The sequence below is a fragment of the Lipotes vexillifer genome, unplaced genomic scaffold (genome assembly GCF_000442215.2).
Source record: "Lipotes vexillifer unplaced genomic scaffold, Lipotes_vexillifer_v1.1 scaffold63, whole genome shotgun sequence".
NCBI lineage: Eukaryota > Metazoa > Chordata > Mammalia > Artiodactyla > Lipotidae > Lipotes > Lipotes vexillifer.
This window is the reverse complement of record NW_006784492.1, coordinates 1,143,214-1,166,993: the sequence shown is the minus strand read 5'-3', so window position 1 is coordinate 1,166,993 and position 23,780 is coordinate 1,143,214. Positions and strand designations below refer to the sequence as shown.

General features: G+C 59.1%; 1 protein-coding gene across 1 annotated transcript in view; it reads left to right on the top strand.

The window, feature by feature from the left end:
* The window catches only part of HTRA3 (HtrA serine peptidase 3), a 28,618-nt gene extending 5,841 nt beyond the window's left edge, over positions 1 to 22,777 (top strand). Inside the window, exons 2-9 of the mRNA XM_007456865.1 lie at positions 5,098 to 5,197; positions 8,087 to 8,309; positions 11,241 to 11,435; positions 12,160 to 12,192; positions 13,929 to 14,043; positions 19,239 to 19,287; positions 20,857 to 20,952; positions 22,612 to 22,777. Coding sequence (XP_007456927.1) covers positions 5,098 to 5,197; positions 8,087 to 8,309; positions 11,241 to 11,435; positions 12,160 to 12,192; positions 13,929 to 14,043; positions 19,239 to 19,287; positions 20,857 to 20,952; positions 22,612 to 22,777 — 977 coding nt within the window. The remainder of the gene's footprint in view (positions 1 to 5,097; positions 5,198 to 8,086; positions 8,310 to 11,240; positions 11,436 to 12,159; positions 12,193 to 13,928; positions 14,044 to 19,238; positions 19,288 to 20,856; positions 20,953 to 22,611) is intronic.
* The last annotated feature ends 1,003 nt before the right edge of the window (positions 22,778 to 23,780 follow it).

The window sequence follows — 23,780 nt, the reverse complement described above, 5'->3', positions numbered from 1 at the left end:
GCTTTCAAGAAAAAGAAAAACACAGGCAGGGAGCCGTCCTGGGAACTAATCAGATCCGGAAGGCGGCTCTTGGGGCTTTGAAGCCTGCCCCTGTGGGTGGTGGGTGGGGCCTGGGGTGAGGGCGAGAGGCTGTGGGGGAGAGGCAATTCCCCTGCTCCCCTGCTGCTCTCCGCTCACCACTGTGGGTCAGGGGCGCCCAGCCCACGGGGACAGTCTCGAAGGACAGGTCTGAGAGGGGTCACCAGGTGCCTTGGGCCCCAGACGAGTGAGCTCGGTCCCTGAGCCCACTGAGTCGGGGGCAGGCTCCCCAGGGGGAGGTGTGTTGGCCTGGGCCTGGCGGTGGTGAGGGAGGGACTGATTACAAAGGTTTGGGGGGGCACTTCAGAGCACGCATGCTTGGGGAACCAGAGCCAAGGGTACCGGGTCGGGGGCGTGCGGCAGTAGCTAGGCTGCAGATGTAAATGGGACCTGGACACCCAGGTCCGTGAGCCCTGCTGAGAGGTTGCCATCTGGCCTGCAGGCTGTAGTCAGCGTTATGGATAGATGGGCGCAGCCTGGGACCTTGTGGGCACCTGCGGATGGCCCCTCCATTCCCAGCTCTTACCTAACTACTGGGTGATGGGGGGGGGGCGGTGTCTTCTGATTGCAGGAGGCAATAGAAGAAGGGGCAGTGACCTCAGAGTTAGAGGAAAGAACTGGGTCTCAGTCCTGGCTCTGCCCATTGTGTGCTGGACGGGTAATGCATACGGTTGTGCAGGTTGCGCCCTGCACAATTCCAAGGGAGGTGGTCACGCTGTGATGTTTGTTAAGAATGGTCCTGGAGTTGTGCAGTACACAACCCGTGCAGCAGTGTCAGTGGCCCTGTGGGGTGTCTGGGCCAGTCACTGTCCCACCCTGGGCCTCGATTGCCCCATCCATGCCATGGCAGTTGTGACTGTCCAGAGCTGGCACATCATAGGTCCTCTTTTCAGGGTCTGCCGCTGTGCCGGAAGCCCTGACATGCAGAAATGTGGGAGGTGGGGCCCCGGGCCCCGCCTGCTCCCCTGCCAGTCCTTCTCTGGGTCCCCTTCCGCCCTGGCTGTGCCCCTTCCTCCTGCGGGAGGGCGCCAGCGCTGGACACCTGGCCTTGTTTGCTTTGCTGTGTGTCAAGTTCTTCCCGACTAGAACTTCCAAAGCCTGTGGATTGCAGCTTATTTTTGAAAACAAACAAACAAAAATGCTAACAGCTGAATCTGGTCAAGACTGACTGTTGACTTCAGAACTTTGGCTCCAGGACAGCGTGAGGGCGGGGATGGGGGCTGTCAAAACCCCCAAATAAGCAGCGTCTGCCTCCCAGCCGTGGGGCCCAAGGTTTTCATGTGGAAAGAGGCAGTGGGAACCACGTCTTCCCTTCCCACTGATTCATGGGATGATTCATCTGTGTGTGGGGAAGAGGACCAGGGAGCAGGCCCTGCCCACCTCCCACCTCCTCCCCACCACCCACCTCACCAGCTTAAAGGGACAGGGCCTGGCAGGGCCTGTGTCACCCACCGGCTGACCCCGGAGGCGCGGGCTCTGAAGTCCATGGGACCTGGGGCTAGCTCCAGGCCTGTCTCCACCCTAAACCATCTTTGTCTCTGGCCTGTTTCCTGGGACACACTGGCGCTGCTCTTGTGAGGCTGCTCCCCGCAAAACCTGGTTAACAGGCTGAACAATGTTCTTTGTGGTGGTGTTTGCAGACCTACTGTGCGCTGGGCCGGATGGGGTCAAGCAGAGCATCCTCGTCCTTGGGTTAGGGTTAGGGTTAGGCCCTCCCTCCCGTACCCCCTCTCAAGGGCTGCCTTGGGGGTTCACATATGCTGGTTACAGCTGGGCTGTCGGGGGATCCGGACATGTGTGTGTCCCAGAGGAGCTGGCGCCCGGGTGGGAGGTGAGCCCAGCCCGGCTTCTCCTTGGAGCTTCCACAGCCCGCCAGTCACCAGGGCCCTGCCGGGGATGGTGGGAAACACAGCCCGGCCTCTCGCTGTCTCACACCCCAGCCCAGCTCACAGCCCGTCCAGGCTTTCCTCTCTCCCTCTGTTTCTTTCTATATCTAACTTGCTTACGGGAGAACATTTGCAAAATCCACAAAAGAAAACAAAATCACTCATAACTTTACCTCTGCCCCCGAATATCCACCGTGAAATAGTCTGATGTGTTTCCCGCCAGCCTTTGGCCTGTGAATATTTTACAGAGGGTTTTCGTTTTTAAATCGTCACATGAAATTGAGTGTCGCTTATTTTAAGTGATCTCTGGAGAGGCCACATTGGAAAGAAAAGCATCTGGTGGGAGGCCGCCGTGCCGTCCAGATCTGCGGGTGGCCAGGTCAGCTCCTCGGCTGCTTGGGCAGCTCGGGGCGCTCAGCCTGCGGGACCTCCACTGGGTCAGCCAGGGGCTGGACAGACGCGCCTAAAGCTTTGGAGTCACTGAGAACTGGGATGGAGTCACGTGGCAACGCAGCCTCTCCTGATCAGATGTTTTCACCCCTCCTGTCTTATTCACACTGGGCCCAGCTTGGAGTTGGCCGAATCCACCCATAGCTGCCCTCGTGCGTGATGCTGTGTCTTTGCATCTCAGTTCCTCTCCCAGTGTGCTTTTCCAGGCCTGGATTAGGGGTGCCACTGGACTCCCCCATCTCACCCTGGGCCTCCCCTTGTCCTGTCACTGGTGACACAGTGCTGTGCCTGGCTGGTCACTGTCCTGTCCCCAGCACTGAGCACACACACGGAAGGCACTCAGCATCCCTATGAGAGCGAGTGTGGTGGGTGAGACATTATGCTGGGAGCCCCAAGGAGGGCTGGAAGAAGGCAGACTGCCTGGAGGAGGCGAGACTTGAGCTGCACCCAGGACAGGCCAGCACATCGTGGTAGGGAAAACTGGGGAGCGGGCCACGTGGGAATGGTGGATGATGGAGCAGAGACTGGGGGTAAGTGGCCCCCACGGCTTACAGAGCAGGGAGGGGTGACACCTGGCCTCACCCACCTGGGCTTGCCTGTTCCAGCATGGCATGGTGGGCACGAGCCTTGGCCGGAGTAAATCCAGGCCTGGTGCTGAGTCCTCCCCACTGCCTGGGGTCCTCCGGGACCTTGGTGATGTGGGGATTGACTGGCAGGGGAGCTTCCTTGTCAGAGAGCAGAACCTGGAAGGGGCAACAAGGTTGGTGGCTGGCTTCACTTCCCTGTGCCTTTTAGATAGAGTATGAATGCAGGTTCCCAGTGCCCTTGGGATTGGCAGGCAGAGCTAGGCTCGGGCCCCGCGGGCTAGCTGATGGGTAGCTCCTCCTCCAGAGTTTCAGGGACTGTTGGCTATCCACGTGGAAATAAACATGCCTGGCACCCACGTGTGCTGGGGGAGGCAGAGCCGTGGCCCGGCATGGGCCTTGCCCACAGACACAACCTCTGAATCTTAGACGCCATCCCTCCACTGGGCTTTGCCTCTGGGAGGAGGGCTCTGAGCACGGTGGTCCCTGGTGGCTGCAGTTTGATCATCAGGGAGCCACGAGGTGGCCGGCAGTGGGCCACGTCTCCCAGCCAGTCTCCAGCCACCCCGGATAGGCGGCCTTTGATTCAGGCTGACCGCAGGGGGCTGGGCCCGCCGTGACCGGCGCCCACAGGCTGGTTGAGAGGCAGACATCACAGGATCCGTGGGGTGGGCCCTGCTCACCTCCCCGGACAGAGGAGCCCAAGGCAAGCTCTCCTCTGGGCCCCGAGTCCCAGCTCAGGCTTAATTCACAGTCAGGGCCTTGGGGGGGCCACGGGGGGGAGGGGAGGGCCCTAAGGAAGGGAGCCCTGCAGCCCCTGTCAAGAGCCTGGTTCTCGAGCTGAGCCTCAAGTTTCCCCACCTTTAGGATGGAGCTGATGACCCCTGCCCGGGCTGCCCCCCTGCACAGCTGGGGAGATGAGTCGGGCTGTGGATGGGGACCGCATCTGTCCACGATGTTTATGAGGCACCGACTGTGGCCTTGCACCCTGCGCCTGTGCTGCACCCAGCCTGCTCCCTCCCGTCCCTTTGGAGAACCAGGAAAACCAGATTTTCTCTAGATCCTGATGTTCGGTCACTTCCCAGAGACCATCAAGAGACATCAGCTGCGAAGCTAGACCTTACGGGCTGAGCCCTCTTTGTTCGCCAACATCAGGGAGCAGGGTGGGTGGCGGGCTCCCCCCTTCCCCTCCCACCCCTACCGAGGCAGGGAGCATTACACTTGGCAAGTCACAGCCTATTCCCACAGCTCCCTGGGGGATGGGGGTGGAGAGGCACCTTTGGTCTCACATTTCAGGTGAGGTGTCGAGGCCCAGAGAGGGTAAGTGATTTGCCTAAAGCCACACAGCTGGAGCTCAGTGGTGCTCAGCCCAGTACTCATTTCAGGCCCTGGGAGCCCTTACAAGCAGGGCTGGGCAGCGTGGGTTCCAGACAGCGCCGGTCTCTGGCGGGGACCTGGGAGACCCCAGCACGTGCCCGAACAGGGAGACCAAAGGGGTGTGGGCCTTGTGCCACCCACACGTCTCAGGCCTGTGGTCCTGGCGAGCAGCAGCTCCACTGCTGACTGCAGCGGAAATCTGAGCCGGCGAATGTTCCAGGGAAGGTCGTGAGCTGCCTGGCAAGCCAGCCTGGGGCCTGGCTAAGTTAGACACAGATCAGGGTCAGGGTGTGTGGGGGGCGGCCCTGGCGACTCAGACTGCGGCAGCTGACCTGGCCCAGATGGGGGCCACACCATGGCCAGGAGCGGGCAGTTCAGAAGGGACCACCCAGGGGCTTCTGCTGTAACCTTGTCCAGCCACTGCAGTAGCCCAAGGCCTGGAGGGACAGGCCAGAGCTGGCAAAGGGAAGGGTCGATTTCCTCACGCCCGGACGTTGCTGTATCTGAGAGAAAGGGCAACGGCCCAGGGGGACTAGCCCAGATCCAGCCTGAGTGTCACGTCAGTGCTGTGTGGCCCAGGGCAAGTGTTCTGACCTCTCTGAGCCTCCTGGCCGGCCTGGCGATGTGGGGTAGCTCAGCATTAACCATCCTTGGGGCAAGTGAACCCCCATTCCCAGATGTCTGGGCCTCGCTAAAGCACCTGGTTCTTCCTGCCAGTGCAGGTCTCCACCAGCTGACCAGCCCGCGGTATAAATTCAACTTCATTGCTGACGTGGTGGAAAAGACGGCGCCGGCCGTGGTCCACATAGAACTCTTCCTGAGGTACGTGCGGCCCCCCTCGCCCCTCCAAGGTCTCCCCCGCATCCGCTGGGCCCAAAGCAGACTCAATTCTAGCCTTGGGGGGCAGTAGGCACCAGAGTGGGTGTGGGGTCCGGCGGGCCTCGCTCAGACTGCCGGGCTGCTGTTGCCCCGGCGGGGGTGCCCCCTCCCTGACCCTGACCTCCTCACCTGAGGAGACAGGAAGCACCTCTCAGGTGACCGGGCTGTGGAACGAGCAGGTGCGAGGTCGGGGGTTGCTCAGGTGTCACAGGGACACTGCAAACCGCTGGCTCCTGTGGAATCCTGGGCTCTAGCCCTAAATTGACTTATAGCCCCCCAAAGAGAAGAGCATGACAAAGAGCATGACTTTTGTCAAATTTAAAGTGTTTCTTCCATCGAGTTTCCTAACCTTTTGGCCAGTGGCAGCCCAGATGAGACACACAGGGTCAGAACCCCACTCCATCCTGTTGGGATCGGAGGCAGCCAGGACCCCGTGTGCCACGCTGCCCGAGGGGACGGTCACTGAGGCCTCGACCACGACCCCAGGGCCTTGCTTGATTCACAGCACTCTCCCCAAGTGGTGGAGGCCGGCCAGTGTCATTATGCCCACCTGAGGCACAGAGGACCAGGTGGCCCTGGGGGTTCCCAGGAGTGGGCAGAATTGCTCATGCCCTGACTCCTGGCCCCAGCACAGGGCCCCCTGCTCACCGGCCGTGGAGCTTGAGTAGTGGGAGCCCTTGTCACTGGGCGGGACTGCCCCCCATCTCTGGAGGGCAGGGACCGTGCTCACCACTGAATGCTCCATGCGGGGCGGGGCAGGGGAGACTAATGCTGTGAGCTCAGCAATGTCCTCAGACGCCTGCTGTGTGCCCATCGCCGCGCGGGCTGCCTTTCCTACAGTTCCTATGCTGCTCCAAACAGCCCTGCTGTGTGCCCGCCTCCTAAAGGAGAGGCAGAGACCAGGCAACCTGTCCCTTAGCACTGACTGACAGCCTATGCACCTTCCCATGAATCCGTAAGGTGGGCTCCCGCATTCCCATTTTCTGGATGTGGAAACAGAGGCCCGGCGAACTGCCCCAGGCTCGGAGCTGCAGAGCTGCCCCAAGTCTCTTGAACCTCAGAGCTGAGCCCATCCGCCTGCGATACGCTGACCCCTCACTGTCCTTTCCACGGGCCCCAGACCCTGAGACGTGTCATTAAGGAAATGACAACTGGACATGTGAGTGGCACGTCCCTGGCCTTGCAGGTGGCTTGGAGGGGGCAGCGTCTTTCCAGAAAGCCCCAGGCATCAGACCCCCAAACCAGCAGGGCAGGCGGTGATGCCATTTCCACATCAGCCTTGGAGGCTGATGTCTGCGTGGTGAGGCCAAGGCGGGCGAGATCCCAGACACCAGAAAATGATCCTCCAGCACAGGCACCTCTGGCTGTGACCCTGGAGCCGGAGAGGAGGCCCTGGGCTGCCTGGGGCCCTTCTGCAGACACTCGACAAATCCTACACGTGGCAGCCCCGCGGGGCTCGGGTGCGGCTGCCACTCAGGGACCCACATGGAACTAGGCGGGGGCAGAAGCTGGTTGCTGGCATGAGTGGACAGTTGCTCTGGTTACCCTGCAGAGGGGCCAAGGGACCAGGCTGCCTGGTTCAGACCTCTGCTGTGCCCTTTTCCTGCCTGACCCGGGCAGCTGGTTCATGTCACTGGTCCCGTTTCCCCACCTGCGAACTGGAGGCCTGCCTACCTTGTAGGGCGGCTGTGAGCGCAAAATGACTTGGTCCCTGGCTCAGAGGGAGCTCTTGGTGACATTAGCTGTCCCTGGTCCCGCTGACGCTGAGGTGGTGTTTCTGCACCTCCTAGAGACCCACTCCCCGGAGACTTCCCTGCCATCCCTGCTCCTTCCCTCGCGTTGTCTCTGCCAAGCAGCCTCAGGCACCGATGATCTGCTCCATCCAGGCCCTGCATTGGGGCCCCAGAGGCGACCGACCCCCCCCTCCCGGGGTAGGTCCCAAGCTGTGTCGGGCATCCTGGGAGCTGAGGTTGCTACTCAGAGGGCTCCAGCCGTGGCGGGGTGCTATCCCCCACCAGAGAATACTGACACGGGCCCCATGCCAGCTGCATCACCTGTTCCATCCCATTTTACGGAGGCAGATGCTAAGGCTGGTGTCCCTGCCCTGCCACGTCCAGGGCTCCCTCTGTAGGCACGTGGTGTGGAAGTCACGGAACGGAGCCTCGCCAGCTCTGCTTCTCACGCCATCTGGGGCTTCAGGGTAGGCAGCAGTGGGGAGGCGCCAGAGGGAGGTGGGAGCACGCTCCCCTCAGTGTTTAGACCGTCTCTCTGTGCAGCCAGAGATCTGGGACACTGACATTACCTGGGGACCTGCTGTGTGACAGTCCACGGAGGCCCGGTGCACATCCTGCATCTTCCGTATGCCAGGAGCAGCCCTGCTTGTTGACCAACTGCCTGCAGGCCCCCGGCTCAGTGGAGCTGGTGTTGTTAGCCCATTTCCTAGATGGGGAGACTGAGGCTCAGAGAGGTCGGCCTCCTGCACACAGTCAGGCAGATGTATGTGGGGGCTGGACTTGAGGTTAGAATCCTGGTCTGTCTGGCTCCAGGGCAGGAAATGCCTGCTGTATCGTCACGGGTCTGACATTCACGGGCCTCCTGACTCATCCTCGCAGATGGCGAGTCACAGATCATGGGCCCCTCTTTGTGGCTGTGAAATGGGTCTAGACTTAATGACCTGGCCGAGGCCACAGCCAGGAGGTGGCACAGCTGGGATTCGACCCTGGGCCTGGTGGACGCCAAGCCCAGGCACTGGCTCTGCTCCTTTCCCCCCGGCCCACTGCTGCGGCCGACCCCCACCCCAGTCCTGAACGCCCGCCGCTCGCCTCCCCGCAGACACCCTCTGTTCGGCCGCAACGTGCCCCTGTCCAGCGGCTCAGGCTTCATCATGTCGGAGGCTGGCTTGATCGTCACCAACGCACATGTGGTGTCCAGCACCAACACCGTCTCGGGCCGGCAGCAGCTCAAGGTGCAGCTGCAGAATGGTGACACCTACGAGGCCACCATCAAAGACATCGACAAGAAGTCGGACATCGCCACCATCAAGATCCATCCCAAGGTGAGTGGGCGGCGGGGGAGGGGGGGCCCTTCCTGGACCCCGGGGCTCTGAGACGCGCTGGCCCAGCCCTCCCGTCAGACGCTCAGAGGAACTGAGACCCCCGGGGACCGGCGATGTGTCCCCAGTCTTGGGGTCTAGTCAGACTAGAACCCAGGCGTCCGGACATCGCCCTGCACTTCCCCTGAGCCGCCCGTGCAGGGCAGAGCAGGCTCTGTGCTGCCCATGGCCACTCCCACACGGAGGATCTCGAGGCCCAGGACGCTTCCATTGTCCCTCCCGGGCCCATTCCTGGGGATGCCTCTGTCCCCGTGGGGGTGACAGAGGCCAGTGGGGAGCACTTGGGATACTTGTCCCCTCCATCCCCCCACTTCCACATCGGCACCCCAGCTGAGCAGGCAGACCCACCCCGGGGCCACAGTGCTCCTCCGTGACTCCCACTGGCCATTTCTGGGAGGCCAGCCTGTGCACACCCCCCAACCCCCACCATAGCCCTTGGCGGGAGGGGTGCCAGTGTCCGGCTCTTTCAGAGGGGAAACTGAGGCCTGGGGAATCAGGTGATTGCCCGAGGTCAGTCTAACCAAGGGCAGGTTGGGCCCACTCGGCCAAGTCCTAGACTCCCTCCAGCGAGTCTCTTGTCGTCCAGCGCTGTGGTCACGACTCTGTGGGCCACTGCGGGCTCACCGACGGTGACCTGTGCCCTGCCTATGCCGTGAGGTCCCTGAGGGGCGGGCCCATCTGGGCTGGCGAGTCCAGCTTGGCTGAGTCTGAACCTGGCTTCTGCTCTTTCTGAATAAAGCTGCCAGCACTTGAGGTGATCGGTCTTTTGCAAGGAGGTGTCCTCTTGCCCGATCACGGAAGAGGAGGTTTAGTGGCTCCACGCCGCTATCCTAACGGAGACCCTTGCCCACTTTGGAGCCCTTTCCCAGTAGTCATTGAGTCTGGGAACACCACGTCCATTTTAAAGACAAGAAAACTGGGGCTGGGGGAGGAGGGATGTACTCAAGGACAGAGGCTGGCACACTTTTTCTGTGAAGCGCCAGGTAGGAAATGATTTAGTCTTCGTGGGCCCTGTGGTCTCTGTAGCAACTGCTCTGCACTGGACTGGGAAAATAGCCACAGGCCAGATGGCTGGGCTGTGGTCCAAGAAAAGATTATTTACAGAAGAGGCTGCTGGATTGGGCTGGATTTGCCCAAGGGCCACAGTTTGCAACCCCTGCCCAAGGACCCCTGTGGGGAGAGGCAGAGCTGGATTAGACCCCAGGTCTGACTGTCTCTGGGTCTCTCCCCTTCCAGGCACTGGAATCCCAGGGGGGAAAGGGGCACACCCTGGCGGCCATCTGGGGCCAAAGATGCCAGCAGAGTCAGTAAGACCCAGGTGCCCTGGTGCCCAGAGATGCCCAGCGCCTGCAGCGGTTCTCATGACAGCAGGTCTGCCTCTTAGCCTCTGAGCCCTGCACGTGGCATCAAACCAGGCTTTGGGGAAAGCTGCTGACCCGCGTTGTCCCTCTGGGTCCTCACCCCGATTGCAGCGCCCGGTCCCTCCACCTGGGACCCTTTGTGCCACTTACTGAGGCTTTGCCGTCCAGCAGCACAGAAGGTGGCGTCGAGACCCCATGTCTCCCAGGTGGGCACAGCCGCTTGGTGTCTCCTTAACCCGCCCGGAGGTCCCCTCACTCCGTTTACAGGCGTTTACCTTTCCACCTTTATCGAGAGCTGCTATGAAAAACAGGGAAAAATTCTTACTTGACGTGGTGGCACTGCATAAAAAGGGGAAACTCCTGACATGGGAGCAGAGAGCAGAGGCCAGATGGAACCCACAGTGCTGAGGGTCCACAGTGCGGGGTCCTGCCCCCCGACTTCCAGAGTTAGCTGAGGCCCCTGTGATCTGAGCGCAGCCATCTCCGGGGCTTTGCTTCCTTTTTCCATTGTGTAGTTTAGAAGCTTTACTCCTCTCCACAATCGGCACATGGATTTCATGTTATTTAGTTCACCTGGAAGTTTGCTTCCTGTAGTCGCCTTTGTCACTGACACGCCATTGGCGGGGAAACTCCGGCACCTTGTAGAGAAAACTTTTATCTGGAAACAAGAACAGACCCACAGGAAGCTGCAGAAGTGATGCTGAGGGGCCCCATGTGCCGCCCCTCCCCCCGGGACGATGTCTGGCGTGAGGGGCGCACCACCAAAGCCAGGAAACCCCGCAAGTTCACGGGCACCTCCTCCTCCGAGCTTGCCCCCTGCAGCTTCCAGAACATGGAGACGAATAAAGCAGGGCCCCTCTCAGAGCTCCCAGTCCAGCTGTGGAGTCAGACAGACAGACAGACAGGCCCCGCTGGCTCCAGGAGAAAACCGGAGGGGAGAGTGCGGGTGTCCTCGGTGTGCAGGGGCGGGACGGGGATGCAGAGCGCGGTTAAGTCGCTTTATCTGTCTGGCCTCAGCTTCCCTGTGTGTCTGTATTGGGAGATCAGGTTGAGCTGCATTGGATTGCAAAACCAGTGTTGCGGGTCCCCACTGGGCTCCAGGGCTCCTGCAGACCCCGTTCCACACATCAGTGTGTGCATTTGCCGGGTGCTGCTGCCCATGGCTTTTGTCGGATTTTCAGAGGGATCTGGGACCGTTGAACCACTGGGCTCAGTGACCTCGGAGGCCGTGCCCGGCTCGACCCTCTCTGCAGTCTCCCTATGACGGACCCCTGAGGCCTGCCCTAGGGAGACCTGTGGTCACTGGGGGGCTGAGCCTCTGCTCTGTGAACGCCAGCCCTGGGTCTCGTGGCCACCACGGGGCAGCCAGACTTGGCTTGGTCTGCAGCCCTGACAGCTCTGTCCAGCTGCTCCAGGGACCACCCTGCCGGGGGCCTGGACGTGATCTGGCTCTGGTCCCACCAGAGGCCGACAGCTGAGCCCCCCTCCCCGTGTCTTCCCCACCTCCCCCTAGAAAAAGCTCCCGGCGCTGTTGCTGGGCCGCTCGGCAGACCTGCGGCCCGGCGAGTTTGTGGTGGCCATTGGTAGCCCATTCGCCCTACAGAACACCGTGACCACGGGCATCGTCAGCACAGCCCAGCGGGACGGCCGGGAGCTGGGCCTCCGGGACTCAGACATGGACTACATCCAGACGGACGCCATCATCAACGTGAGCGTCCACCGTAGCCGCGGGGCTCTGTCCCCAGAGCCCTCTCCATCACTGGATGCATCCACTGGCTAGAAAGTTCTTTCTGTAGATTAAGTGGAGCTCTGACTCCCTGTGACTTCTACCCATGGGTGCCAGGCTGGCCCTGGGAGTCAGAGGCTGCTGCCCTGACCTGAGACAGCCCTTCAGGGATGTAGAGACATAGCCAAGGCCCCTGGAATATCTTTGCCCAAATACACACCCCGGTCAACATTGATTATTACTATCACTATTACGTTGGATGGCACCTTTTGCATTCACAAAGCACTTTGACGCCCGGCGCCTGCCTCTCTGGCTTTGCCGTGGTTCAGACCCTCTTCTGGAAGCGTTAGTCTTTGAGAGACTCCTCGAGGCTGGTGGGATGAGAAATGGTGCCCCATCCCGCATCCGCCTGCTGCTGCCCCCACTGTGGATGTGAGGCTGGAGGGAACCCCTGAGGTCTCTGCAGACAGCACTGGGCAGGTCAGACCCTGATGATCAGACGGCCGTGCACCTGGCCTCTGTGGGCCTCAGTTTTCTTATCTATGAAATGGGAGAGTGATGAGGCCTTTCGACGTTGTCCGGGGTTGACATTTAATTACATGTTTCTGTGCTGGCTGGAACACGGTAGTTTGAAGAAAAAGCTTCAGGAACCTTCGGGGTTGGGGGGCTCAGGGCACAGCTAATGTCGAATTTCTTCCCCCTGCAGTACGGGAACTCCGGGGGACCGCTGGTGAACCTGGTAAGTGTCCCCTAGAGCAGGGGCCTTGAGTTTTCGGGGACTCTGCTCACATGGTGGGTGGGGCACAGCCTCGAGGCAGGCGTGGGACCCAGAACACAGCCAACAGCCTGGAGGCCCAGGAGGAGGATATGACCCCGAGCGTGTGCTGCCCCGTGCCCCCAGGGGAGCTGGTGCTGTCAGAGGAGTGAGGGATGCCCCCAGAACAGCAGCCCAGGCCAGAGCTGTGTGCCTGTGGTAGACCTGGGGCAGGGGACACAGGCTGGGGACGAGTCACCCCCTCTGGGTCCCCCTGTTGACAGGAGACGAGATGGGCGTGCCACGCACCTCGGCACCCAGGCTCCCTGGGTTTGGTCCCTGCGTCTGGCCCGTGTAAGGATAGACCAGGCCAGCTGAGGTCCAGCCCTCTCTAAGACACAGATGCCTGTTCCCCTAGTGCCAGATCTCAGGGGAACGCCTTAGCCTTGCCATCCAGGCAGTACTCGGGAGGGGGTCCCATCCAAGGAGGGGGTCAGGCAGGGACACACCCAAGCACATTGTGAGGAGCAGGGAGGGCTTCAGAGGGACACCGGGCCGGGGGACCTGGCAGCTGACATGGGATCAGGGAGGGCTTCCTAGAGGCAGGAGCATCTCATCTGGGCTGTGGAGATGGAGGGTTTGGGTGGATGGGGACGTGCAGGAGAAAGATATTCCAGGGAGAGGGCAGAGCACGGGCACGGGGTGGAGGCGTACTGGCAGGTGTCACTGCTGGAGCAACAGGTGGGAAACAGTGCAAGGAGGCTGGTGCACCACGTCCTGACGCGGAGGGTGCGTCTCCCCACGCCCTGACAAGCCCTAGGCTCTTCCAGCAGTGCTGAGGCCACAGCGCTGGTGTTCAAGAAAGCTCGTGTGGGAGGACCTTAGGCCGGAGGTCAGGGGGCCACGCCCTGTGGTCCAGGCGGAGGGGGATGGGCATACAGGGCCGATGAGAGACTCTCCGTCCCTGGATCCTCTCCTGGCCTGGTTCTCCCACCTCACGGCTCCCAGGGAACAGGTGGGGATGGGCACTTGGGGGACCAGGCAGGTGAAATATGCCTTTGTCCAAAGCTCTGCGTCAGGCCCCAGCGGGGACCCCTGGTGACCAGGCCAGGCCCTGGCCTGGGTGTCGTGTGCAGGTGTCACCCCTGAGGTGAACGGGAGAGCCAGGGCAGGGGTGCCTGCCGGGCTGAGGGAGGGGCTAGGTCCAGGAGAGAGGCCTCAGGCTGCAGATCCGGCCAAGCTGCACCAGCCTTGTGGCGGGCAGGGCAGGGCAGGGTGGGAGCCCAGCTCCAAAGGGACAGAAAGGAGGGGGGATGTTGGGGGTGGCCCTGGGCCCACTTGCCCCACCCTGCTTCTAGAAGGCGGGGCTGGGGGGGGGTCCCACAGTCCTCATCACATCCCTCTTGGCCCAAGCCCCTCGGAATGCTGCCTGGGGGTGTCCTCGGTCAGTGGGCTCTGCTTTGCAGGGGCAGACTGCAAGCTTCCCCGGCCGACACTCTCCAGCGATGGGGGCGGGGTCAGCTTTGGAGGCAAATGGCGGGAGAGGTGGGGGGTCCCTGACCCAGGTGTGAACCCCAGAGCACCTTTCCAGAGCTTCTCAGGGAGGGTGCTGATGGCCAGGGTCCCCTCTGGGAGCCGAGCCGCGGACACGCTGCTCTGCCGCTGAGGGCAGAGGTCGCTTGGGCTCCCCAAGTGACCACCCGCTCTGATCACCTGCCCAGGATGGCGAGGTCATTGGCATCAACACGCTCAAGGTTGCGGCCGGCATCTCCTTCGCCATCCCCTCAGACCGCATCGCGCAGTTCCTCACGGAGTTCCAGGGCAAGCACGGTAAAGGTACGGAGCTCCCACGTGGAGGCGGGGAGGCCGTCCCAGGGCTGAGCCCACAGCCTCCAGCCGGGCCAGGAGGTCCTGCGGTGCTGCGTGCCCACGCTCACTCCTGACCCCGTCCTGATGTCCCGAGACCCTCGCCCGGGGACACCTCAGCCTCTTCCAGGTCTTCCACTTCATGGCCACGTTCACCCCTACCCCTCCAGACTGGCCCCTCTGGCTGGGGATCATCAACCTCACCTCCCACCTCCAGGGGTCTGGCCCCTGGGCTTCGCTTCTCTGGGCTGCTCCATAGTTGTCAGAACCCAGTGCTTCCTTCCTTCCATCCACTCACCCACCCACCCACCCATCCACCCACCCATCCCTTCACCCACCAACACACCCAGCCCTTCACCCGCCAACACACCCATCCCTTCACCCACTCATACATCCATTCATCCATCTATCCTTCCTTTCTTCCTTCCTTTTCCTTCTTTCTTTCCTTCCATCCCTCCTCCCTTCTGTTCATCCATCCGCCTATTCACCCTTCCTTCCTTCCACCCATCCACCTGCCCGTCCACGAGTCCTCCCTCTTTCAGCCCTCTGGCCATGCAGACTGCTGGGCAGCGTAGCCTCTACTCCGGGGGAGCAGAGCCCGAGGTCCTGATCCTTGGACATTACCCTCTCCTCATCCTCCATCTCCTACCCCCATCCACACAGGCATGTCCAGCCCACCCTGCCTGCTCCCAGATGGCCACGAGCATCCATCTGGGAGATGCTTGACAAGGCCAGGTGACTGTCCCCTGTCCCTAGTAAGGACAGGCCAGCTGCTTTCCCAGAGTCGGTGGTCACGGCCACTCTCCAGAGGAGGGCCGCGTTTCTGATCTCAGGACCTTTCCTGGCGGCCTCCATCTTCCCACCATTCTCTTCACCTGAGCAACTTCTCTTTCCGCCCAGTTGGTCTCCCGTGACCCCTCGTGGCCACAGCGCCCAGACCCGACTCAGCCCTACTGCTCACACCTTCACGTTGCCCCCTGTCTCCTCCCAGCCCCTTCGCCAGGAGTCCACTGAGGGCAGGGGGATTTCTTCATGCTTGCCCCATCCTGCACGCCCCCACCAGCCAAGTATACAGACTCCAGTACAGCCCAGACCAGGGCTAAGAGGACTGGTCCCATGAAGAACCGCAGTTGAGGACCCCGTGTTCATCCGTGTCCCTTATGTGAAGACAGCCTGAAGCCAGGGCACAGCCGGTCTTCCTTAAAGAAGCTGAAGGCTTCTGTTGGCCAGGGGATCATCTCACCTCTTGGGCCCTTTTCTCCTTGGCTGCTAGGAAGCTCTGAACTTGATCCAGGGCTGCACCTTTGTACCACACTTGGTTTTTTCTCTAATAACCAAGTTTTCCAGTTTAATTTTCCTCTGCTCCAGGGGTGCCTTTGACTTTGGCCACCTTCCTGGAAATCAGTGGGGCTGTACTTGGCACAGATTGAGCTGTGAGGTGACTGATTTGTTGGAAATGGGGTGATAACATCCTTTTCTTTTTTCTCTCTTCCTCTGTTGTTGTACAGGGACTGTCCCCACCCTTTGTTGTACGGGGACTGTCCCCATCAGCACTGACCTCACCCCAGGCCCCAGGGAACACTCATCCCCTGTCCCCAGAGATGTCACCTCCCTGAGGACATGTGGACTAATGAAAGAGCCCAACAAGTTTTAGCTGACTGACTGAATTTATAATTTTAAAGCCTTCTGAAATTGACTGATGTTCACTTTTAGGTTTTTTTTTTTTTAATAAAAATACCAAATCATCCAAACCCAGTTAATCTAAATTTCTTTAAGACTGACCATCTTTTTATTATAGTGAGGGGATGTTAGTTAAGGTGCACTTCTCGTTTCCATCTAGGGGTTGGGGGGCAGAGGCCTCTGGGGGACTTTCAAGGTAAGAGTGGCCCCAGGAGTGTCTGGGGGTTCAGCCAGCCTTAGGACTAACGTGTACCCACAGCGGGTGATTGAGTTAGTGGGCTGGGCCATCCTAGGTGTCCGCCCAGAAGGTATGCAGATAGTATGCAAACTTACGCCCAGGACTGAGGGGCAGAAAAGCAATGGTTCAGCTCGACTCCCTGAGTCATGTGTGACCCTGGTCTAGTCCTGTCCTTCCCGGAAGCCTCAGAGAGTTGGAGAGGGAGGAAAGGGAAGAGAGCCAGTTATGCTTTACACATAAGTCTAACCCTGACCACACTCGCCACTGTCGTTCAACGTGGTCTAGGAAGTCCTAGCCATAATAATTAAATGAAAAAACCAAAAAAAAAAAAAAAAAAAAAAAAAAAAAAAAAAAAAAAAAAAGAAAGGAGGAATCTAATGGCAGAGGAAAAAGGAAAACTGTCACTCTGTAGATGACATGATACTCTATATAGAAAATGCTGAAGGGCGACACCCAAAAACCAATAGAACCCGTCAGAAAACTCAGCTAAGTTGCAGGATACAACATTAATCTACAGAGTCCATTTTGGGGAGACAAGAGTCGATGCCGGAGACCAATTAGGGGCCCACAGCAGCCTTTCTGATGGCCAGGCTCGGGGGTGGCAGCTGTGGGGTGAGGGCTGGTTGGGTTCGGGGTCTATTTTGAACTTGGAGCCAATAGGACCCGCTGGACGGTGGGTTGAGTGAGGGGCATTTCCTGGGCTGGGGGCCCTGGGGCAAACCAGAGATTAGTCTTAATGCCGAGAAGCCCAGGTGTGAGCATCGCTCTCGTGTCTGTTTGTTTGTTGAAGTGAGAGTCGGTTCGTGTGACGTACAGTTGACCATGTGAAAATGTACCCTTGGGTGCATTTCTCCTTCCCCAGAGAGCATCCGCCCCCTTCAGGCAATCACTTCCCCTCCCCGCCCGCACTGTTGTTTTGTTACCATCTTTGATATACTTGCCTCACTTTGGATCAGCGTGGTTCCGTGACATGTTTAGAAAGAAACAGGGCACCCAGCCTCCCTCCAAGCCTTGTTTGCAGCATCGGACATGCATCACTTAGGTGATTTTCCAGTAAGGACGGGAAGACGAAGGGTTGCAGTTATGATTGTTTCTGGAGAGTCCACGAGTGGGCGTGGCCCGCTGCTCTGCGGTCGGTGGAGGGTGAGGAGTCTCCTGCCCCAGGAGATCTAACAGGACAGCCACTGGCCTCAGGTGACCCTGGGCTACGCTTCTCGAAGCCGCGGGTTTCTTCCTTTTCGGTAAGCATGACCTTGGGGCTGTGAGCGAAGCTGACCAGTGGCCAGTACTCATACCAGGAGCAGGTTGGAGGGCTGAGGCCTCAGTGCCCGGGCCCCACCCCTTTCCTCTGAGGACCTCATCCAGTCCTGTGGATTTAAGTGCCGTCTAGAGAGTGACTCCCCCAAATTTACATCTCCAGCCTGACCCTCTCCCCAAACCCTAGACTCGGATGCACAACTGCTTGTCATCCCCCCCCCACACACAATCTGTGTGTCCCCATCACCATTCCCCTTCTCAGTTACGGCAGCTCCATCCTTCCAGATTTTCCACCTGCATCCAATCCATCAGCCAGCCCCACTGGCCCTACCTTGGGGATCTGTCCGTCCCCTACTACCCTCTTGCCATCTCCAGCTCCTCCCCCCAAGCCAGCCACCAGGGACAGTCACCTCCTCTCTGCTCCTCTGTCCATGCCCTTGCCCCCCACAGACTCTTCTCGCTACCAGAGGAGCTTCTTGCAAAATTTAAGGCAGACCGTGGTGTGTACCTGTGCAAACCCTCCCCAGGCTCCACCTCACTGGGAGTAAAACCCAAAACCCAAAGCCCAGCAGATCTATGGGGTCAGGGCTCCCATGTGCTCTGACCTCATCTCCCACATCTCCCAACATCTCCCATGTTCCAGGGTTCCACCATCTGGAACATCCATCAGTCTTCCTTGGTGAAATGTCTGTTTACATAATTTGCCCATTTTTAGAATTGGAGTTGTTCGTGTTCTTAAGTTTTGAGAATTCTTTATACATTCTGGGTAGGATCCCTTTGTCAGATAAATGAATTGCAAATATTTTCTCCTGGTGGCTTGTCTTTTCATGCTCTTAAGAGCAGAAGTTTTGTAAATTTTGATGAAGTCTAATTTACCAATTTTTGTAAATGGATTGTGAGTCTAGTGTTATATCAAAGAAATCTTTGCTAACCAAAGGTCCAGGAAGGTTTTCTCTTACATTTTCTTCCAAAAGTTTTACTTTGTGAGGTTTTAGACTTAGGACTATTATGTGCTTTGAATTAATTTTTAAAAATAGTGCCAAAGGGGCTTTCCTGGTGGCACAGTGGTTGAGAGTCCGCCTGCCGATGCAGGGGACACGGATTCGTTCCCCGGTCCGGGAATATCCCACATGCCGCGGAGCGGCTGGGCCCGTGAGCCATGGCCGCTGAGCCTGCGCGTCCGGAGCCTGTGCTCCGCGACGGGAGAGGCCACAACGGTGAGAGGCCCGCGTACAGAAAAAAACAAAAACAAAAAAAAAACAAAGATGGGTTATTTAGAAATATATATTTGGTTTCTAAGTTATTGGGAATCTTGTAGATACCTTTCTATTAGTGATTTCTAGTTTAATTACATTGTGGCCAGAGAGCATATTTTTATATGACATTTTAAAACTGTACTGAAACTTGTTTATGGTTTAAAATATGTAAATTCTATTTCTGGGTCTAAGTCACAGGCTGGGGCAGCTGGGGGCATAGAGGTACCATCTTAGCCTATTATGTGTATAGTGCTGCAACCAGAGGGCCTGCCGCATGGTTAGAGCTCACTGGGTATTATCAGTTAATATATTATTTATGGAGAAGGCTGGGGAAGGTGACTAGTTCAGACCAGAGTAAGGTGAGTTTGGGGACCCTGTGGGATGGAGGCTGGAGAGAAGAGCCCCACTGTCCGCTGGGGTTTGGATGTGGGGCTTAGCAGGAGAGCAGATTTCAGAGCTGAGGTGGTTGGATGGTGCCTGAGAGGGTGAGGGTGGGCACGAAGCCACAAGATTAGAGCCAGGACGTCTCCCAGCTCCTCAAGAACAGCCAAGTGGAGAGAGGTAACTCTAGGTGCCTGACCACAAGGGGGCTGGGCTGGTCCAAGCAAGGTGGCTCCTGCTGCCTTCTACTACTGGTGTAGGGGCTGGGGGACTTCTGCCCCTGCCTGGCTCCTTGGCGGGGACAGAGGCTTCCACGGAGGCTCTAACCAAGTCCCGACATGCTCGGTTTCTAGACTGGAAGAAACGCTTCATTGGCATACGGATGCGGACCATCACACCAAGGTGAGTGCTGAAGGACGCTGCCCCCTGCCACCCCTCCGTTCTCATCCCTCACCTCGAGCTTCCTTCCAGACCCTGGCCACCCGCAGGTGCTCCAGCAGGCCAGACACACTCAGGCTTCTGAGCCCTCGCTCAGGCCGGTCCCTCTGCCTGGAATGCCTTTCCCCCTTTGCCTGATAGGTTCCTTTGGCTTCCGTAGGACTCCATTCAGGTGCCCCTCCTCCAGGAAGCCTCCCAGATTAGCTTCCTGTGGCTTCCATAACAAATTACCACAAACTCGGTGGCTTAAAACAATAGAAAGTCATTCTCTCACAGTTCTGGAAGCCCACAGTCCAAAATCAAGGTGTCAGCGGGGCTGCACTCCCCCCAGACGCTCCAGGGGAGGGTCCTCCCTTGTACCTCCCAGCTTCTGGTGGTTCCAGGTGTTTCTTGGATTGTGGTTGCATCACTGCAAGCTCTGCCATTCTCATCGCATGGCGTCCTCTTCCTGTGTGTCTGTGTCCAGTCTCCCTCTTATTTCTCTTATTAAAACATCAGCCATTGGATTAAGGGCCCACCCTAAGTCAGGCTGATCTCGTCTAGAGATTCTTAACCAGCCACGTCTGCAAAGACCCTATTTCCAAACAAGGTCACGTTCTGAGGCCCTAGGTGGGCATCAATTTGGGGGGTGGAGGGGACACTATTCTACCTCCCCAGGCTACTCGAGTGGGAGGAGGTGCCTCCCCTTCTCTTGCAAAGCTGTGCTTCCCTCGCCAGCATCGCCTTGGTCCCGTGGTGTCAGAATCTCCCATCCTCAACCCTGACCATGAGCTCCTTGGGAGCAGGGACTGGGTCCTGCTCATCTGTCTGCTCCCCCCACCCCTCCCAGGACCCGGTCTATAGAAGAGTGGGTGCCTGGAAATACTAAGTGAGTGAAATAGAGAAGGGGGTGGGGAAAAGGAGGGAGAGAAAGGAAGGAAAGGAAGCTGAAGGGAGGAAAAGGCAACGTCAGGTCCAAGGTTTGGAGGAAGAGGTCTCTGCACTGGGGAGCTCTGGGAAGAGATAAGCTCACCTGACTCACCCTCCCACCCACTCAGTCCCTCAAATGACCTTCTTTCTGTTTCAGCAACTGTTCACCTAGGGAATAAGTCTGAAAGCAATTCGGAATCAAGACCAATATGCCAATTTGTCTTCTAAAGGTGTTCTTTCTGTCTCCCTATCATCCATCCACTCATCCGTCACACCATCCGTCCAGTCGTCTGTCTCTCCACGGCATCATTCGCCCATTGTCTGTTCATCCTCCTTTACCTTCCCTTCCGTCCTCATCCCTCCTCCCCCCATCCTCCCATCTGTCTGTCCATCACCCTCCCCTCTTTACACTTCTAACCATCCACCTTCACCAAGCTTTCTCTTGAGGAGCCCACGTTGAGTAGGGGACACAGGCAAGAATCAGTGACAACCCAGAGTGGTCAGTGGCAGGACAGGGCAATGTGGGAGCCCAGAGGAGACGCCTGGTCTGGCCTGGGTGGTGGAGAGAAGGAGGAGTCAGTTTAGAGGCTCAGAAGTGTCTTAACCGTGGAACTGCCTTTTCAGTTTGGTGGAGGAACTAAAGGCCAGCAACCCAGACTTCCCGGCGGTCAGCAGTGGAATTTACGTGCAAGAGGTTGTCCCAAATTCACCTTCTCAGAGGTAGGCTTCACCAGAGGAAGCAGGGAGACTGGGCAGGTGGGTGCAGGGCCTGGGCTGGGCTTCACTGATGTGCGTGACCTTTAGCTTCCTGGCAGCATGACGCAATGTGGAGTGGCAGGTGGGACTCTGGCCAGTCCTCTGAGCCAGAGGCAGGCTGGAGAGGTGAAGGCCGTGCCCTTCCTTGGCCCAGAATGTCCTTTCCTTGGGTCTGGGGAGACAGAGTAGCAGAGGTCACCCCGAGCTGAGAACTCTGCGTCAGCCTGGCACTCGCCAGCCCAGTGGGCCAGCCTGGGGCTTTCGGGGCCAGTGTTCTCATCTACAAAATGGGCATGATTCAGCCTACTCTTCCTGTCCCATGAGACACTGTCAAGATCAAATGAGATAAAGCCTCGTTTTCTTGGAAACCACCAACTACTAGAGAAAGGTCAAATGTTGCAGCACTGTGAGCTGAGGCAGGCAGTGCGGTGGGTGGGGTCTGACGCACTTGCACGGCTGATCCTGTGCCCTAGACCAGCCCTGAGCAAGCGCCTGCCCCTCCTCTGCCTCAGGGCTCCGTCTGTGCAGTGGGCGGGCTGCATCAGATCCTGCTTTTAACTGTAACCCCGGGAGCTGGAGATGGTCCACGCTGAGATCTTGGGCTGCTGGAAGGGGTGAGGGCAGAGTGCAGAGTGGAGGCGGGCAAGTGGGCCCCCCAGTCCCCGTGGCCCCTCCAACCCAACAGGACCCCTCCTTTCTGTTTTGTGTGCTGGGCTGGAAGACGCGGACCCCTTGTGTCCTTCCGCCGTGAACACAGCACACATGCTCAGCCCGCAGCCGATCTGCAGTAAAAATTGTTGCAATACCGATCCACGAATCATGAAAGCCAAAGAATAACCACCGCAACTCAAGCTCTTTATTCCGAGTTGCTGCACCCCAGTGATTCAGCAGACAGCAGTCACCGAGAGCGGCCACACGCAGGGCACCCCAAGAGCCAGACAGGGGAGCTCGGTGGCGATGGTGGCTGCCGCTGACCAAGGCTGCATGTGAGCTGTGCGTTCCACATGCATCATCTCAGTTAATCCTCACTGCAGCCTGGGACACGCAGGCTGCTGCTCTCGCCCCATTGCTCAGATGGGAAGGCTAAGGCTTGGCAAAGTCACTCCTCCGAGGTCACACGGCCCACACGTGTGGATCTGGGCGCTATCACCCATGCATCTAACTACGGTGATACCCTGCCCGCCCTCTGGGTGGAGGGGGACTCAGCGAGTCAGGTGCAGAAAGTGGGGGCCAGCCCAGCTCGTTCTGTCTCTGATGGGAAAGTGTTACCTTAGAATCAACCCCCTGGACCTCGTAATTTACAAAGCATGTTCCCACATAGGGCTGTAGATGTGGAAACCAAGGCTCGAAGGGGCAGAGCACCTGGCCCAAGGCAGCCCAGCTAGGGAGGCTGCAGCCAGAACGTGACCCCAGCCCTTCTGATGCATAGAAGTCGACCGAGAAAGCGCTAGTCCGTTGCAGGATAGTGCTTTCCGTCTGGTGCGACAGCCTTGCGGTCAGGGCCCTGTCCTTCCCTGCTGAAATGAATTTTCCTAATGTGCTGCTGTTAAAGCCCACTGTGCCCAGACCCGGGCCCGGGCCTCTCGGGGCGGTGCTGTGACCGTGTGTCTCTCCTGTTGGCAGAGGGGGCATCCAAGATGGCGACATCATCGTCAAGGTCAATGGGCGCCCTCTGGCCGACTCGAGCGAGCTGCAGGAAGCCGTCCTGACCGAGTCCCCCCTGCTGCTGCAGGTGCGGCGGGGGAACGACGACCTGCTTTTCAGCATTGTGCCCGAGGTCGTCCTGTGAGGGTGGGGCCCCCTCCCTCCATGCCAACGGAGCCTGCAGCTGGGACAGGGGCCAGCAGACGGGCTCCGCCCGGAACCGCTGCCTCCCTTGGGGTCAGGACAAAGGACCGAGGTCGGTCCTCAGCAGAGCCAGAGGCCTCATCCCGGCCGTCCAGGGCCAGAGCCACAGGCCAGGCTTGGCCAGGGGTCCGCATTTCAGCCTTCTGGGAGGATTGGCTCCAGCATCACGGTGGCCCTGGGGGCAGCCCGACGTCCCCCAGATGCTCCTGAGGGCCCTTCCAAGTTCCCAGATCTAGAAAAGTCTTCTGTTTTCCCGGAGGAAGTCCCATCCTCTCTCCCGCCTTCCTGCCTTTGCACCTGTTGTTAGGGTACCTCTCTCTGGAATGCCCGCTGCCCCTCCGCTCCGCTCGCTGACTCTCACCTGTTCAGGTCTCAGCCCCCCAGCCTTCTCCTCTGCCAGGTGCGCCTCCCTGGCCTCCCACACCCAGTAGCACAGCGCCCACCACGTTGAATGACCAGGGCTGTCTGCCCGGCCAGTCTGCTCCCCTTGAGGAGTCAGGTGTGGCGGGTCTGGCCCGGAGCTGGCACCGCGGGATGTCCCCTGGCCGTCCAGCCAAGCCCCAGGGCTTGGCCATGAGGTCCGCCTTCCCAGGCGCAAGAGAAGCTGGCAGGGAGCAGAGCGTGTCTGACCCCCTGGAAGGCCGCCCGTCCTCCGGGAGGCGCCCCTGGGGTGGAGGGCCAAGGGCAGAGGAATCTGGGACCTGCAGGGGGAGGGGAGGGGAGGGCTGAGCCGGCTGCACCTCCCCTGGCTGTTCCGTGCAGCGGGACTTAGGGCATCGCCCAGGAGCAGGCGAGGTGCCCCCCTCTCTGCCGGGAGCCTGTTTCCAGGTGGCCCCGTGAGCTTCACTGTGCAGCCCGGTCCCCCATGTTGCTTGTACTGTATGTTTCTCTACTGTATGGGAATTAAAGTTTACAAGCACACGGTCCTGTGCCAGCAGGGGCGT